The sequence below is a fragment of the Hemicordylus capensis genome, chromosome 16 (genome assembly GCF_027244095.1).
Source record: "Hemicordylus capensis ecotype Gifberg chromosome 16, rHemCap1.1.pri, whole genome shotgun sequence".
NCBI classification, from domain to species: Eukaryota; Metazoa; Chordata; class Lepidosauria; order Squamata; family Cordylidae; genus Hemicordylus; species Hemicordylus capensis.
Window position 1 is genome coordinate 13,098,668 of NC_069672.1, and position 14,628 is coordinate 13,113,295.

The following is a 14,628-nucleotide window of genomic DNA, read 5'->3' on the forward strand; positions in this document are numbered from 1 at the left end:
CACTAGCTACAACTTCACAGGTGTCCCAGAAGATAACCAGGGCGAATTCCTTCCTTGGTTTTCGAGAGCTGGAATACACCAAAAAGCCCAGAAGAAACAGAGCTGTGCATATTTCCTACAAACACAAGCACAGAATGTGGTACTCCCAATGCAGAAAGAAGTCCCGAAAAACCTCAGCTTTTCTTTTTCTTTCTCAACCACACTAACCCTTTAAGACAAGCCTGGTAACGTGTGTGTAATGCTGGGTGGAAGCTCAGATACTAGGTTCCAACCACTGCTGCTGCCTCCTCAAGCAGCAAACTGGTTCTTTTTGACATGGGCTATGAATACTTCCAGAGAAGACCAGAATCTAGTCCTAAAGACAAAAAAAGTGAGTCACAGACCACCACATTCTTTATTGGCATTTCGGATGTAAAACTGGTTTCCCTATCAGTGGCTCCTGAGTTCTGACACACTGGGGGCCCCTCTAACAGAAAATCCCAGATGTTTTTGACTACAACTCCCAGCATCCTCAATCCAAAGCCCACTGCAGCTAGGGATCCTGGGAGCCGTAGTCAACATCTGAGATTCCCTCTTTCAGGGAACACTGGAGCCCACCCAATCATGGATCCTATAGAGGACAGAATAAGCTAGCACCAGTCAAGGATTCTAGAGCAAACCAAGTAAGGTAGCCTCTGAGGTCTGGCTGTGAATAATGGCATTGAGAGTGAGGACAAGAAAGGGCGATTTAAACAAACAAGCAAGCAGTTTTACAAAGAGTGTCAAACACGAGCTAGATACAAACTTTCAGAGCAGAGCAGAATCTGGCCCATAAAGGCAGAACAAGACCAGAATTGCACACCAACACATCCTTTATTGGCATTTGCAGACTAAAACTGAACTGGTTTTCCACTCTAATTTCCAGGAGCTGGAGGCTCCTGAGACCTAGGTGATCCACCTAGTCAGGGATCCTACAGCAACCAGAATGAGGTAGCGCCAATCAGGGGTCCTAGAGCGAACGGAACAAGGTAGCCTATCATCAGTTTTGGCTGTAGATAATGGCATTAAGAGCGAGGGCATGCACGGGCAATTTAGACCAACATGCAAATGATTCTGCCAAGAGTGCTGAACACAAGCCGAAAAAGGGGGAGGGCTTTTCTCAGCAATCCCAAAAGCATTTATGAAAAGCAGCAAGTCGTTTGGGACCAGCCCTAGGAAAAACTAACAGACCCAGGCTGAAGAATCCCCTACAGACATGCAAGAGGATCCGATTTTCTTCTGACAGGCACCATCTCTGCAAGCTTTCTCCAACCACCGCCCATCTCGCTACTGCATGCCCTGGCAGAGTGAATTAGCCAAACTGGATAGAGAGGATTGGATTTGTTTACAGACACGCAGCAAGCTTCTCAGGGAGGCTCTAAGTCTGTGTTTGATGTGCAAACTGCCGGCTTTGCTGCCATGCCTTTGTCAGGCGGCCCGGCTCCTGCGCTCATCCCTTTGTGTGTCGCTCTCAATTAAGATTAAAAAGGGCCTTATGCCATCATCCTCCCTCTCACACACGGAGAAAATCCCTTTGTGGCAAGAGAGCAGCACCTTGTAGGCAGCTTCCCATTTATCTGATCCACGGTGCGGGGGGCGGGGGGGGAGGCGAGTTGGGGAGGGAAGGAAGTCTCTGCAACTATACAGGGACCAAGTTCTCCATTAGAACAATTCCAGGGGTTAACCAAACAAACAAACAAAAACCCTACAGATTTTGCAATGAGAATAAATCAAGTCGATCTGCATTCCCCCCCCCCCCCGCCCGATTTTATTTTGCAGTTGTAGCAGTGCAAAACTGCAAGGAGAGACAATCTAATTGCTTTTTGCCATTATTATGTAGAATATTAAGGGGAGCAGAACCCGCCTTGTGGTAACGAGCACGAATTCCCCCCTTTGCTAAGCAGGGTTCACCTCTGGTTTGCATTTCAATGGCCGACTACATGCGAGTGCTGTAAGATGGAGCTGTAAGCTCACTGGCAGAGCACCTGCTTGGCATGCAGAAGGTCTCAAGTTCAGTTCCTGACATCTCCAGGTCGGGCTGGGAAAGACTCCTGCTTGACACCTTGGAGAGCTGCTGCCGGTCAAGTGTAGACCAGGCCTGCCCAACCTAAGGCCTGGGCCCTGATCCCACCCCCAGGGCCTTTTTACCAGGCCCCAGGTAAGAATATCCAGGAGGGGAGGGGAGGAATGGCCATTTATTTGGGGCTGACATGTCTGATGCAGTAGGGTTAAGGTCTATTTTCTGGCCAATATCCTTGGGTTTAAAAGTGTAAGTGCTGTTCACATTTCCAACGCCTTCTTTCGGATTTTATCTTTGCATTACTGTGCTACAACAGCGCATGTGCGTTGCAAAAAAAGTAGCTGTATTTTCCAGTTGTGAGCGTTTGAGATTCTGGGGACCGTTTTCAAGACCATCCTGCCAAGCGGAAGCATTTGACCCCTGCGGCAGCGTGTAATCTGGAAAGCGGCCCTTAAATGCGGGAGCAGGGGGGAGGAGAGATCCGACAACTAAAACGGCTTTCTTTAACTATTGTTGACATTATTCGTTTATTTATTTTAATTAATAATGAACGTGCTGAAAACTAACCTCGGCCCCCAGGCACGAAGTCGTGGCTGGTTACGGCCCACCGGAGCGTTTGCGTGGCGTGCCCCTGTTTTGAATGAACGAACAGAAAAAATAAGCCCCCCACCCCCCCAAAAAATATTGAACGAGCGGGCTGGGAGTAGGCTGGACATGGACCCAGTTTTGCCCTTGCCTCATCTGGCCTCTTCCTGGATGGATTTGACCGGCAAGGCGATGCTTGGCGGAGTTTAACCGAGCCGCTCTCTCCCCAAACACGAGGCACAAGAGCATCCCGGCAGCCTTTCAGGAAGCGGAGCCGAGCGCCAGTGATCATGATAATAAATCTCCCCGTGCCAGGCGGAGAGCGCGGGCCCACCACACGCAGGCCTGCTCCATGATTAAGAGATCCCCGTAATACCTCCTGGTCCCTGGTGGGCTGGGCCGAGCCCAATATAGATAGCATTGCATCAAACACGTTAAGAATATCTCAATCATTCAAGCGGCAACCCACGGCAGCTCCGAGACCGATCGATGGGGCAATCAGATTTTATCAGCGCCTGCCCTTCTGCCTCCCGCGCTTGCATGCATGTGTTTGTTGGAGAGGCAGGAAGCCGAGTCAGAGAAGCCATCCCACCCTCAACGGAAACACAAGCTGCAGCCCCTGGTGCTTGACATTTGCAGCTTGGTGCGGGCATGTAGGGGTACCTGGTGGGGGCGGGCTTAAGGGTGCAGAAGCAGGACCCCAGACGGAGAAGCTGCAAGTGGCTAGCCTTCCCCCTTCCCTGCCAGGAAGAACTCTGCTCAGCTCCCGCCGCCCAGAGACAGCAGAGACGACGGCCAAGAGCCTTCTGGCCTCTACCATCAGACAGGGTCATGAGCGTGCATGCCTGCTGCTGGAAATGGTTATGGCATCCTTATGGAATCAGTGGAAAGGCAGGGTATAAACCTTCTAAATAAACAGAGAGTCCAAAGCTACCTGAGCTGTGGGAAACCTGGACCCACATGGATGCGCCAAGACACATCACTTCTTAGCACAGCAAAAGACCCACCAACACACTTTCTCTCTCCCCCAACCCCCAAAGCCTCAGATACAAAACCCCAGAACTCCGACAGCAGGCCTACAATCCCTACGAACTACCTTAACATCCACCCCCAAGGGACCTTCCCCTCCAGTATTCGGTATTCAGAGACAGACTATCCCTGTACATGGATGCTCCTTCTTAGCTACCACGGCTAAAAAGAAAGCAGACCTGCCTTCCCTGAATCTGCCTACTCCAAAACCCAAAGAGCATGACCAAAGGGAGAGGGCCCATCCACCCTGCCTTGTGGCGGCAAACACCGTCCTCCCCGCGGAGGGCTTTTCCAGGGAACCAGTTGTCAATCACGAAACCTCAGGGGCTGAAAACTGGAAATGGACCTGGAAGTTAAGCAATCGTGCTTTTGAGCATTGCTGAGTTAATGCTAAGCCCAAAGCGGGGAGAAGCAGCTATTCAAAACTGGGGGAAGTCAGGATGTGGGTTTAAACTGCAGGCCCCCCACCCACCCACCCCGTGCAGTGTTCCCTCTAAGGTGTGCACGCGTACACGCACTCACACATTTTTTTGTTGTCTGCTCAGTCCATTTTAGATCCCGCTCAGGATGAATCAAGAAGACCCCACGTTGAATGTGCATGTGCACACCAATGCCTCGATATTACCACCCAAAACACATCTCATTCCACACACAGTTGCCGGGGGGGGGGGTGGATTAGAGAACACTCTTTCCCCTTAGAACAAGGGTTCCGGAACTGGAGTCCCCAGATGCTGCTGGATTCGACCCGACATCCTCCCCGGCCACAACGGCCTTTGCCAAGCACTTCTGTCCGTCCAGCTTGAAAACTGTGGGGAGGGTGTGTTGATGTCGGGATTTTGTCCGGATGAGCACCGCGCCATTCTGGAAAATCCGGATCCCCACCACCGTTTGGCGTCTGGCCGGCCACACCATGTGCCTGGTTGCTTGCCTCGCCACCCCCCCCTACCCCCCACTCCCAGGGGCCTGTTACTCTGCAGAACCCGTTCGCCAGCTGAGCGTGGAAATAAAAAAGCGCCACCCACCGCCGCCGCCGCCGGGGGGAGAGCCTCACTTGTTGATTGATGCGCTCTCGGCCCTTCTCGGCATCCCGACCCCGTCTCCTTCCCACTGACGCTGTCAACTGTCAACGCGCAAAGAAGCAGCAGCAGGAGGTCGAGCCGGCCTCTCTCTCTCTCTCCCTCCCTCTCTCTCTCTCGTTCAACAGCAAGACAAGCCAGAGCCTGCTCAACTCCACAAAGGTCAGACCGCAGTATAAAGTCGAGCGCGCCACTCAGGCAAGGGCCCGGCAGGGACGGAGGCGCCGCGCGACAAGCGTCTGATTAATGCAATTACAAACCCGACCGGGGTCCTTTCTGCTCCGCTGCCCGCTGACGCTCCCCGGCCCCTCTCCCTAAGGCCGTTTTGCTTCTCCGACGGAGCACGTTTTTAAGACACAGGCCGCTGGAGCCGAGGATTGCAAAGGATGGATGCCGGGGCTCAGACAAAGCCGTCTTTCTGCTTCCCTCGCTGCAGCCCCAACACAGGCGAGGAAGGAGAGGTGGGTCGCCCCTTACCTGACACTCCTAAGCTGATATCCAGACTGCTTCTCTTGAACTCGCAGCGGCTCTGGGTCTCTGGCATAACGAGCTGCCGGCTCTGGTGGAGGTTGGAGATGAAGGAGGTGAGGTCGTTGTCCCGGCTGCGAAGGAGAACAGAAAGGGTTCGGTTTACGGCGGTCCCGGCTATGGCCACGATGAATACTGACATGCCACTTTTCCACCATACTCAAAGCGGTTTGCAAAGAATAATAAATCAGATGGGTCCCCTTTCCTAAAAGGCCTCACAATCCAAAAAGAAACATAAGGTAGATCCAGCAACAGCCACTGGAGGGATGCTGTGCTGGGGTTGGATAGGGCCAGTTGCTCTCCCCCTGCTAAACAGAAGAGAAGCGCCACTTTAAAAAGGCGCCTCTTTGCTCCGTTAGCAGTACGAGCGCACACGAGTCGGCCAAATTTCGTACATCTCCCAAAAGCTCTTGTGAAAGGAATCTCCTGGCACTTCCAAAACTCTTAAGGCAGTCTGAATGTGAACTGGAAGAAAATCTACCAGTGGGAAAGGGCTCCAGACCAGGGCCAGCTCTGGGATTCAGCGGGTCTATCAGACTCCTTAAGACAGTCCTGACCCACATCGGAGACAGGGACATGTTGCAGCTGTTGTTTACAAAAATAAACCCAAACAAACATGGAAGGCCAGTGACATATTTAAAGTCACGTCTGGTTTGGCTATAAATCACTGCCTTTTTTTAAAAAAGTCAACATTCAAAGAGGCAGAATGAACACAAATGGGGATAGGTGAGAAAGTGAGAAAGTAACATATGCTGATGGGTTGAAGGACAAATTAGATGGTTGGATAGGAAGCATAAATTTTATTTAATTCCATATATTTTATGACAGAGAGAGAGCGCAAATACTTGCAGAGGTCTTATTTTAATGTAAACCACCCTGAGCCATTTTTGGAAGGGCAATATAGAAATCAAATCAATCAATTAATTAGTATTTTTTAGAGAGTGGAAGACTGTTTGAACGAGAGATCCTTATTTCCTCAAGTTGTGCACTCACCTCTCTGCTTCTACCTCTGATCAAACAGGTACTGGAGGTTTTCATACCCTAAAAACCTGCAAACCCTGTTTGACCAGAGGAGACAGCAGGACACTGGAAATGTGTGTGCTCAGCACAGAAAATGAAACCTCTTCCAAAGGGCTTTCAGCTCTGCTAAAAACAGTGGGTCTCTACCCTTACATTGGACATTGACACATTTCTTCTGGGTTTGTCAACATGCACATGTAAATATCAATATTAGCCAATGCCACACACTCACTATAAGACACATCTCTGTCTAGATATCATAGTTATAACTCAAACGAATGGTCAGATCTTTTCTCCTTAAAATGATACGTTTCTCCCAGTTCCTTTCCAAGGTTGCCTCGCCTTTCTCAACTTGAACTCTGAGGACTGACCCACACATATGTACACACACATCCTTGAATATAAGACTCAGGAGTGATTCTCAGAAAAACCTTATTAGAAACTCTTTTGATACCACAGGTCGGATGTACAGAGGTGGAGAGCTGGTCTTGCGTAGGGAGCCTGAACTATCCCCGGTGCTAAACAGGGTTCAACCCTCAGCCATCCACCCTCGGTTTGAAAACTTCCAGAGGAAGAGAGCTCACTACTTCAGGAGGCAGGCTGTTCCACTGTCCCACAGCTCTTACTGTCAGGAAATTCCCCCTAATGTCTAGCATAAATCTGCCTCCTTGCCATTTCAACCCATCTGGTCTCCCTCCAGATCAACAGACCCACAAAGCCAAGGGAAGCCAGCAACCTTTGGCACCCAAAACTCAGGAGGCATCTGAACGTAGAGGCACCATTTAGACCAGGCCTGCTCAACTTTAGCCCCCCAGCTGTTTTTGGACTACAACTCCCATAATCCCTAGCCATAGCAGCCAAGAGCCGGGAATTATGGGAGTTGTAGGCCAACATCTGCAGGAGGGCCGAAGTTGAGCAGGCCTGATTTAGACCATCGCCACTTTCAAAAGACCTGTCCCCTCCCTCAACGTGGCCTTTTCTCGCCGCATTCCAAGGAAGAGAAATACCTGGAAAGATCTCACGGCAATCAAGACTGAAGGCAGGAGTCTGGCTCCCCATACTCACATGACCAGCAGCCTTGCTCTGCGCATTGGCAAGACGCAGCACATGACATGCACTCACCGACGCACGGAAGAGCTCTCTAACCTGTGGCCACCCAGGCCATGCATTATCTGCCAAGTTACCTAGCCATCGCCTCTCTTTAAATAGCCCCCGACAGCATGCGGCATTCCTCCCCAGCTCGGACCCCAAGCGTCCCAGAGCCGTTCTGATGTGCCCATCCAGAGCGCGGGAGAAGTGGGGGGTGGCTGCTAATCTCCAGCCCGGCGCGCTGCTTAATCAGATAAAGTTTATGACAGAAAAGTCATTAGACGGAGGTGCTGCCGATGGCGTCTGGGTCCAGATTTTCACAGGGTGCCGCCGATTATGGCAGGCTGCCTGTCGCCTCTTTCCTCTCTCCAGTCGAGCCAACCTTGGGCCTTAAGGAGGTCCGTGCGAGGCTTCCAAGCTCAAGGATTTGAGCCCACAGTGCATCCCACACCCAGGGACCCACACGGTGGCTAAAGGGCAATGCTGATCATCCGGTACGGATTCACCCTTATGAAAGCCCCAATGCAATTACCTCCCGCACCTCGCTGAGGTCATGGAGATGTTTTCGGAACATGCACGGGTGCGCCAATCCCCCCCCCCCCGCCGAGACCGCAGGGAGCCACTTCCAGGCTTATCCCCGCCTAGATGCCACCTTCAGGACGCATTATGCAAAATATTCCTAAAGGAGTTTAGGGGATTAATTTGAGGCGATTATCGGTTCTTCTTAATCGGGCAGATCAATACCTGGACGTCGGGGACAGAGGACAGCGAAAAGCTGCCCTCAGCAAAACAGGGAAGGGAGTGGGGAGGAGTCACGGTGGATTTGTCAGTGAGTTTAATTGATTGTGATGGAGCCTGCCACGGAGATTCTCCCCACCGCCTGTACGGCTGGTATGAGATGACCACGGGTCTGTGTTTTAGGTCCGTGCTGTGACCCAGGGACTGGTCTGCAGAGGCAACAGAATGCTAACGGGTCTGTGAATTCCCCGCTGTGTTAGGGATTCACACATCCTGGTCAGACCCAGTGGCTTCCGGCGGCCTCCGCGGAGAGGAGAGCTGGTCTTGTGGTAGCCAGCATGACTTGTCCCCATAGCTAAGGAGGGCCTGCCCTGGTTGCATATGAATGGGAGACTTGATCTGTGAGCACTGCAAGATATTCCCCTCAGGGGATGGAGCCGGAAGGTTTCAAGTTCCCTCCCTGGCTTCTCCAAGATAGGGCTGAGAGAGATTCCTGCCTGCAACCTTGGAGAAGCCGCTGCCCGTCTGTGAAGACAATACTGAGCTAGATAGACCAATGGTCTGACTCAGGATATGGCAGTTTCCTATGTTCCTATGACCATCTCCCAGTCTGGGATTGGGGCATATGCTCGTCAGAATACAATATATACGCACAAAAGGAGAAACTGTTCTGTCCCTACATCGCCAAACCGGACGTAACCATAACTATAAGGTCCCTTCCCAACATAACCGAATTCGCTGCAAGCAGTAAATTGGCCCAGCAGGAGTCAGTAATGGTGGACAAGCTTCCCGGGAAGGCGGTGTGTCCGTTACCGATCTTCCCCTTCAACATGCAGAGCAGGGGGAAGTTGAGAGTGTTCCAAGAAGTTGAGAGTGCACGCGAAGTTCACACCAAGCAATGACAAGCCCAGTGGGCATCCAGTATGAACTGCGTGCGCACCCTAAAATGCTCCCCAGAAACCTCCACCACACACAGGGGTTCCACAGTAGAGAAGCTGATGTTCTCCAGAAACTAATGATAGAGATTAAGAACCTGAGCGGGGAACAGTTTGATGAAGAAAGAATGTATCCCTATTCACACATACAACCAGTGTACAAAGGTACATATCTGTACACAGGTACAGTTATTCACCCATTACGGTGAACACAGGAACAGCAGTACACTTCCTAACTTTACTGTGCATGGAAGGGACTTCTATTCAGGTTCATGTTTAAAACAAATGCCAGTACAGTCACTCCCACAAAAACACAGATGAGTGTACAAACATGTGTACATTCGTAGGTTCCTGTGTTGGCAGTGTGGGATGAGAGAGGCAGGCTGAAAGCCAGAAGGGCACACCAAATTTCTCACCAGATGCACAGGAGAAGAAATCAAGGTACACCCCCATCTTACAGCTTTAACTGGCCAAAGATGGCTTGTTCACAATGACCCGGGTCAGATGATCCGGAGGTTGCAGGATCGTCAACATGACTCAAGCATCTAAGAGAGGGGTGCATTTCGGCCCTCCTACAGATGTTAGATTGCAGCTCCCATCATTCCTGACTATCGGCTCCATGGCTGGGGATGATGGTCTTGTGGAGCATGAATTGCCTCCTTTGCTAAGCAGGGTCCATCCTGTCTTGCATTTGAATGGGACACCACATGTGTGAGCACTGCAAGAGATTCCCCTGAGGGGATGGAGCCGCTCTGGGAAGAGCACCTGCCTAACCCTGGAAGCACAAAAGGCACCCAAATGTTTGCAAAGGACGTGTCTACAATAAATATATAAATACAAATCAATACGGACGGTCCCGGGAACCTTCAGGCAGTAACAACAACAAAAAAAAACCACACCAAAAACCCATGTGCAATGGTTGATGTCTCCGCTGAGCGCACTGCTTAATCTATTGTCTACATCTAATGGGGCTAATAGGGAGTTTGCCTTCCCTCAAAAGAACGAATGTCCTAATCCATCCTCTGTAATAGCCATATAATGATTCACCAATGGCAACTGGAGAGCTCGGCAGCTTACGGGAAATGGAGCTCAGGAGGCTGCATATGTGCAAAATGACCCCTGGGCAGAAAGATAACCTCGGCCAGCCCTCGCGGGATGAAGAAGACAACCAAGTTGAAGTGAATTCACACACACACGTAAGCAGCACTGCTGGGGGGAGCACCGGGGTCTAGAGAAGCCGCTGCTGCTGCCAGTAATGTGCCTTCTCGCTGACCCCTCTCGAGCCACCCTTAGAAACCCATTAAAGGCAGGATTCTCCTTTACAAGTATTGACCCTTGAAACATTGTACCAGGTCAAACTGGTCCGTAACAGATCCGGTCTGGTTTGGTTCCAACTTGGACCGGCCGCCTTTTTTTTTTTAAGCTGGTTCGGTTCGTGTTTGAACCAGTCAAACCAGGCCAGTTCGATTCAAATCACTTCTGCACACCTCTATCCTGAAGCCCAGATTATGCACACCTGATCCCTGTGGTAGGGATTGCAGATCTCTTATTGCCGATGGAACATTTATTGCAGTTTCCCAGGTGAATCTTTGGGTCGTGCCAAGAGTTTGCACACAAGCACGAGAGACACGCCTCCAGGAGCATCTGGCGCTGGTGGGGAAATTTTCTGCATCGGAGGCAAGCTGAAACTGTTCACGATTTACTGCTAAATGTTTCCATTTGTAATTAATACATCTCCCTTTGGGTGTGATTTTTTTGAAACTTTGTGAACATTCATTTACATCACCCTCAACTGCACACACAGAGTTGCTATCATATAGCCAAACCTGATTGGCTACACAGCATTGTGGCATCATCCTCTTCAGTATGTCATCCCTGATTGGCTAAGATCACCCATGCGACTCATCTAGGAAGGAGAGAACAGCAACAGATTGGGTTGGAATGGGAAGATAAAATTGACTATTCATACAAACAGAGTTTTGGTGGGGGCGGGGGGATCTCTACTTTCTACCCCAAATCTGGAAATATTCAGTATCGCTCTACATCACATGCTGGGAGAATCCATGCAGCAAGCTGTGCGAGCAGTATAAATGATATTATTGTGCGTCTCACTACAGCTCTCCCAAGGTTGGCAATGACGTGCAGCAACCGACAGGCAAACTGGCTGACCCAGGTGGGAAGAATTCCCACAGCAAGACGACTGCAAGCGTTTAAGTCGGGGCTGCTCAGCGTTGGCCCTCTTGCAGATGTTGGCCTACTGTTCCCATAATCCCTGGCTATTGGCCACTGTGGCTGGGGTTTATGGGAGTTGTAGTTCAAAAACAGCTGGGAGGACTTGGGTGTAGGAATTGATAGCTTACAAAATTGATAATTGATAGCTTACAAAAGGAACCATAAGGGAAGTACCTATTTTTCTGTTGTTCTTGGCAACAAAAGGAATGAAAAGTAGACCTTTGGTGTGATTGTGGCACTCACGGGCATTGCTTATTCGACTTTTGTTGGAAGGATTGAATTCCCACCGACTTTGCAGTCGTCTTAAATTTGTGAACTCTCTCTAACCTGTCATCTGTATCCTTTCCAAACAGATTGTCCCTGTTGAATGGAAGATCTTCCATTCGAAGCTTGGCCTCAGGCCCAAGCGTGGTGGGTTGGAGCCAAGCATGCCGACATAAGAGCTACGGCTGCGGCCATGGTACAAGATCCACAGTCTGCTTCATGTCGTGCCGAGTGTAGTTGTTGCTTTGTGATTTGCAGACCTTCAGACAGAAAGGTCATGGTGGGACCTCTCCGATCTGCTGGAAGCTGTTGTAGAAATGGTTCAAGCTTTTCTAGAATAAAATGTGTATAACCAGCCACACAGCCCTGATAGTTAGATATACAGAGTTGCAGGTTCGTGGTGGCATAAATGCGCTTCCCAAAGGAATCCAATTTTTTTCCTTGTTGAGACGACTCGACGACAATGGAATTGTCTGCCTGATGGACTCGATGCCGGTTCTCCAGTTTTTTCAATGTAGGCTGGATGGACGCTGGCTTAGACCAGGTAGCCTTGACCACTTCTGTGATAGGAGGAAGAAGTGGTAAGGAAACAGGGGTAAGGGCAGAGGGCTTTGAGCAGCCCAAAAACTGGGTCAGCAGTCTTATGCTTCAATTTTTGGGTCTCCAAGCGGCAGCCATGCATTGGACTTCCTCTGAGTAAGGTTTGTACTCTTCAGGGAATTCCCCTTATCCCCATCTAGAATATCATCTGGCACAGAAGTTCCTAGTGGTGCATCAGGGCCTCCGCTGGAGGGCGAGGCGGCATCTCCATCAGCATCTGAATCCGAACCAGACGGGTCCACAGGAGTAGCAGGCTGATTATTTAGGGCGGGTTTGGCAGGGGGCTGGGGCGTTCGCTTATCCTGGGGTTGAGTAAGCTTAGAAGATTTTCCCCTTCTTATTTTTCTGCTTTTTGGATACTGTGGTTTCAGGTACTCCTCTAGGAGAACGGGATCTGGATCGCGAGCTACAAACAGGGCACAATTCAGTGCAATGGGTCTCTCCAAGGCAAGCGAGGCAGCAGTCGAGCCTGTCAGAGGCTGGGAGCGTCGCCAAACAGGCAGAGCAATTATTGAACCCGGGCTTGGCAGACATAAACCACCCTTTTTCTGAGGGAACATAGGAAGCTGTCATATACTGAGTCAGACCATTGGTCTATCTAGCTCAGTATTGTCTTCACAGACTGGTAGCAGCTTCTCCAAGGTTGCAGGCAGGAGTCTCTCTCAGCCCTAACTTGGAGAAGCCAGGGAGGGAACTTGAAACCTTCTGCTCTTCCCAGAGCGGCTCCATCCCCTGAGGGGAATATCTTGCAGTACTCACGCATCTAGTCTCCCATTCAAATGCAACCAGGGCAGACCCTGCTTAGCTAAGGGGACAGGTCATGCTTGCTACCACAAGACCAGCTCTCCTCTCAGGGTGGGAGGGCGGGCACGGGGGGGTGATAAAAAAGGACACACAAAAGGGAAAGGCAAGAATATAACAAGGTGCTAGAAAGCAAGGAATAAACCAAAAATAACAAGGTATGTGAACAGAAGGCGCCTTTAAAAAAAAAAAGCAGCTCTGGCCTCAAAAGAAAGCCAAGGCAAAAGGTCCACAGCTGGGGGCGGGGGCCTAAGTTGAGCAGGCCTGGCTTAGAGGTAGGGGTAAGAAGGGCACTCTCAGAAAGGGCAAGAATGAGATCACCTCTTTTTCTATCTCTAGTGGGGTAGATGTCAAATGCCACAAGGAACCTTGGCCCCCTGAGATGCCCATGGTCAAAATTGTGGGCTTGGCTGATTGACCGATTGGGGTCCCCTAGCCTCCCTCCTCCCAGAACTCTGGTTTCCAGGGACAGATATGCAGACACCCACAAATGCTTTTGCTGGCAGCGTCTAGCCTGCCTTAGCCGCAATGGAGAAACGATCAGGCCGTTGGCTGTTTTGAAGTTTTTTAAAAAAAAAACTAAAATGGCTCGCGGACAAGTGTTAGAGGAGTCAGTAGTGTCTTTAATGGGGAGAAGGACGAAGAGGCTAATGGATCGACATAATTAACCCCCCCCCCAAATAAATCAGTGTCAGAATCTTGCCGAGGCAGCCAGACGCCTGTGGGGTCTCTGGTGAGATTCTGAAGTGTGAGCACTCACTGTGATGGGTTGTCACGGGAAGGGGAAAGGTGGGGGTTGAAGGAAGGATACCCTGGCAATACGCAGAAGGAGGGAAAGGGACATTGGAAGCGGCCTTATGCTGAGCCAGACCCTTGGTCCATCCAGCTCAGGACTGTCTGCTCTGACTGGCAGCGGCTTCTCCAGGGTCCCAGGCAGGAGTCTTTCCCAGCCCGACCGGAGGATGCTGCCAGGGAGTGAACCTGGGGCCTTCTGCATGCCAAGCAGGCGTTGCAGCACTGAGCTACACCCCACCCCTGCCATCCCCAGGGAAGGGAAGCAATCTGCCCAAACTCACCCCTCAAAAGAGCCTGGGAGAGGTTTTTGTCAGGACCCCGGCAGGGATAGCCATCCCCAAATCGAGACCTGGAGGGTGCAGAGAAGCTGGAAGCTACCGAATTAGGAGGCAGCTGACGGGAAAGGACCCTGCTAACCTGAGACCTGGAAGAGTCACGGGGAAGTGGAATAGATAATCCCAGGCTAGAGGAAGCAGTGGTCTGTCTCCGGATAAGGCACCTGCACCTGCATATAAACCGATGATCAGCGCTCATCTGTAAATTGGTGTGGGGGGGGGGGAGAGGCAGAGGCAGAGGAAGATAATGAGATATGAAATACAACGTCGGGTGGGCAGGGGAGCTTCGCTCATCTCGCCATCTCTTAACGATCCTTCCGCCGCTGCAGGGATCGTATTAAATTTCCCTGATCAATACCATCGCCATAAACCTGTCCCGACCCTCTGCCCTTCCTTAACATATAAAATAAAATCCAATATGCAAAGCAAGGAGGCGGCAGCGGCAGCGGCAGAGACAGAGCAGGAGAACCAGAGAGACGCTAAGAAAATGGAAGGCCTCCCTCTGCAAATGCGGCTGGACCTCAAGGAATGATCCGGGGACGTCAGACGTGGTGTTGCTTATC

At 50.9% G+C, this 14,628-nt stretch overlaps 1 protein-coding gene across 10 annotated transcripts in view; it reads right to left on the reverse strand.

Moving 5' to 3' along the window:
- SAMD11 (sterile alpha motif domain containing 11) overlaps positions 1-14,628 on the reverse strand; it is a 250,070-nt gene that overhangs the window by 54,668 nt on the left and 180,774 nt on the right. For all 10 annotated transcript variants that reach the window (XM_053280812.1, XM_053280813.1, XM_053280814.1 and 7 more), the window contains one exon: positions 5,206-5,330. In XM_053280812.1, the coding sequence (XP_053136787.1) occupies positions 5,206-5,330 (125 nt within the window). The remainder of the gene's footprint in view (positions 1-5,205; positions 5,331-14,628) is intronic.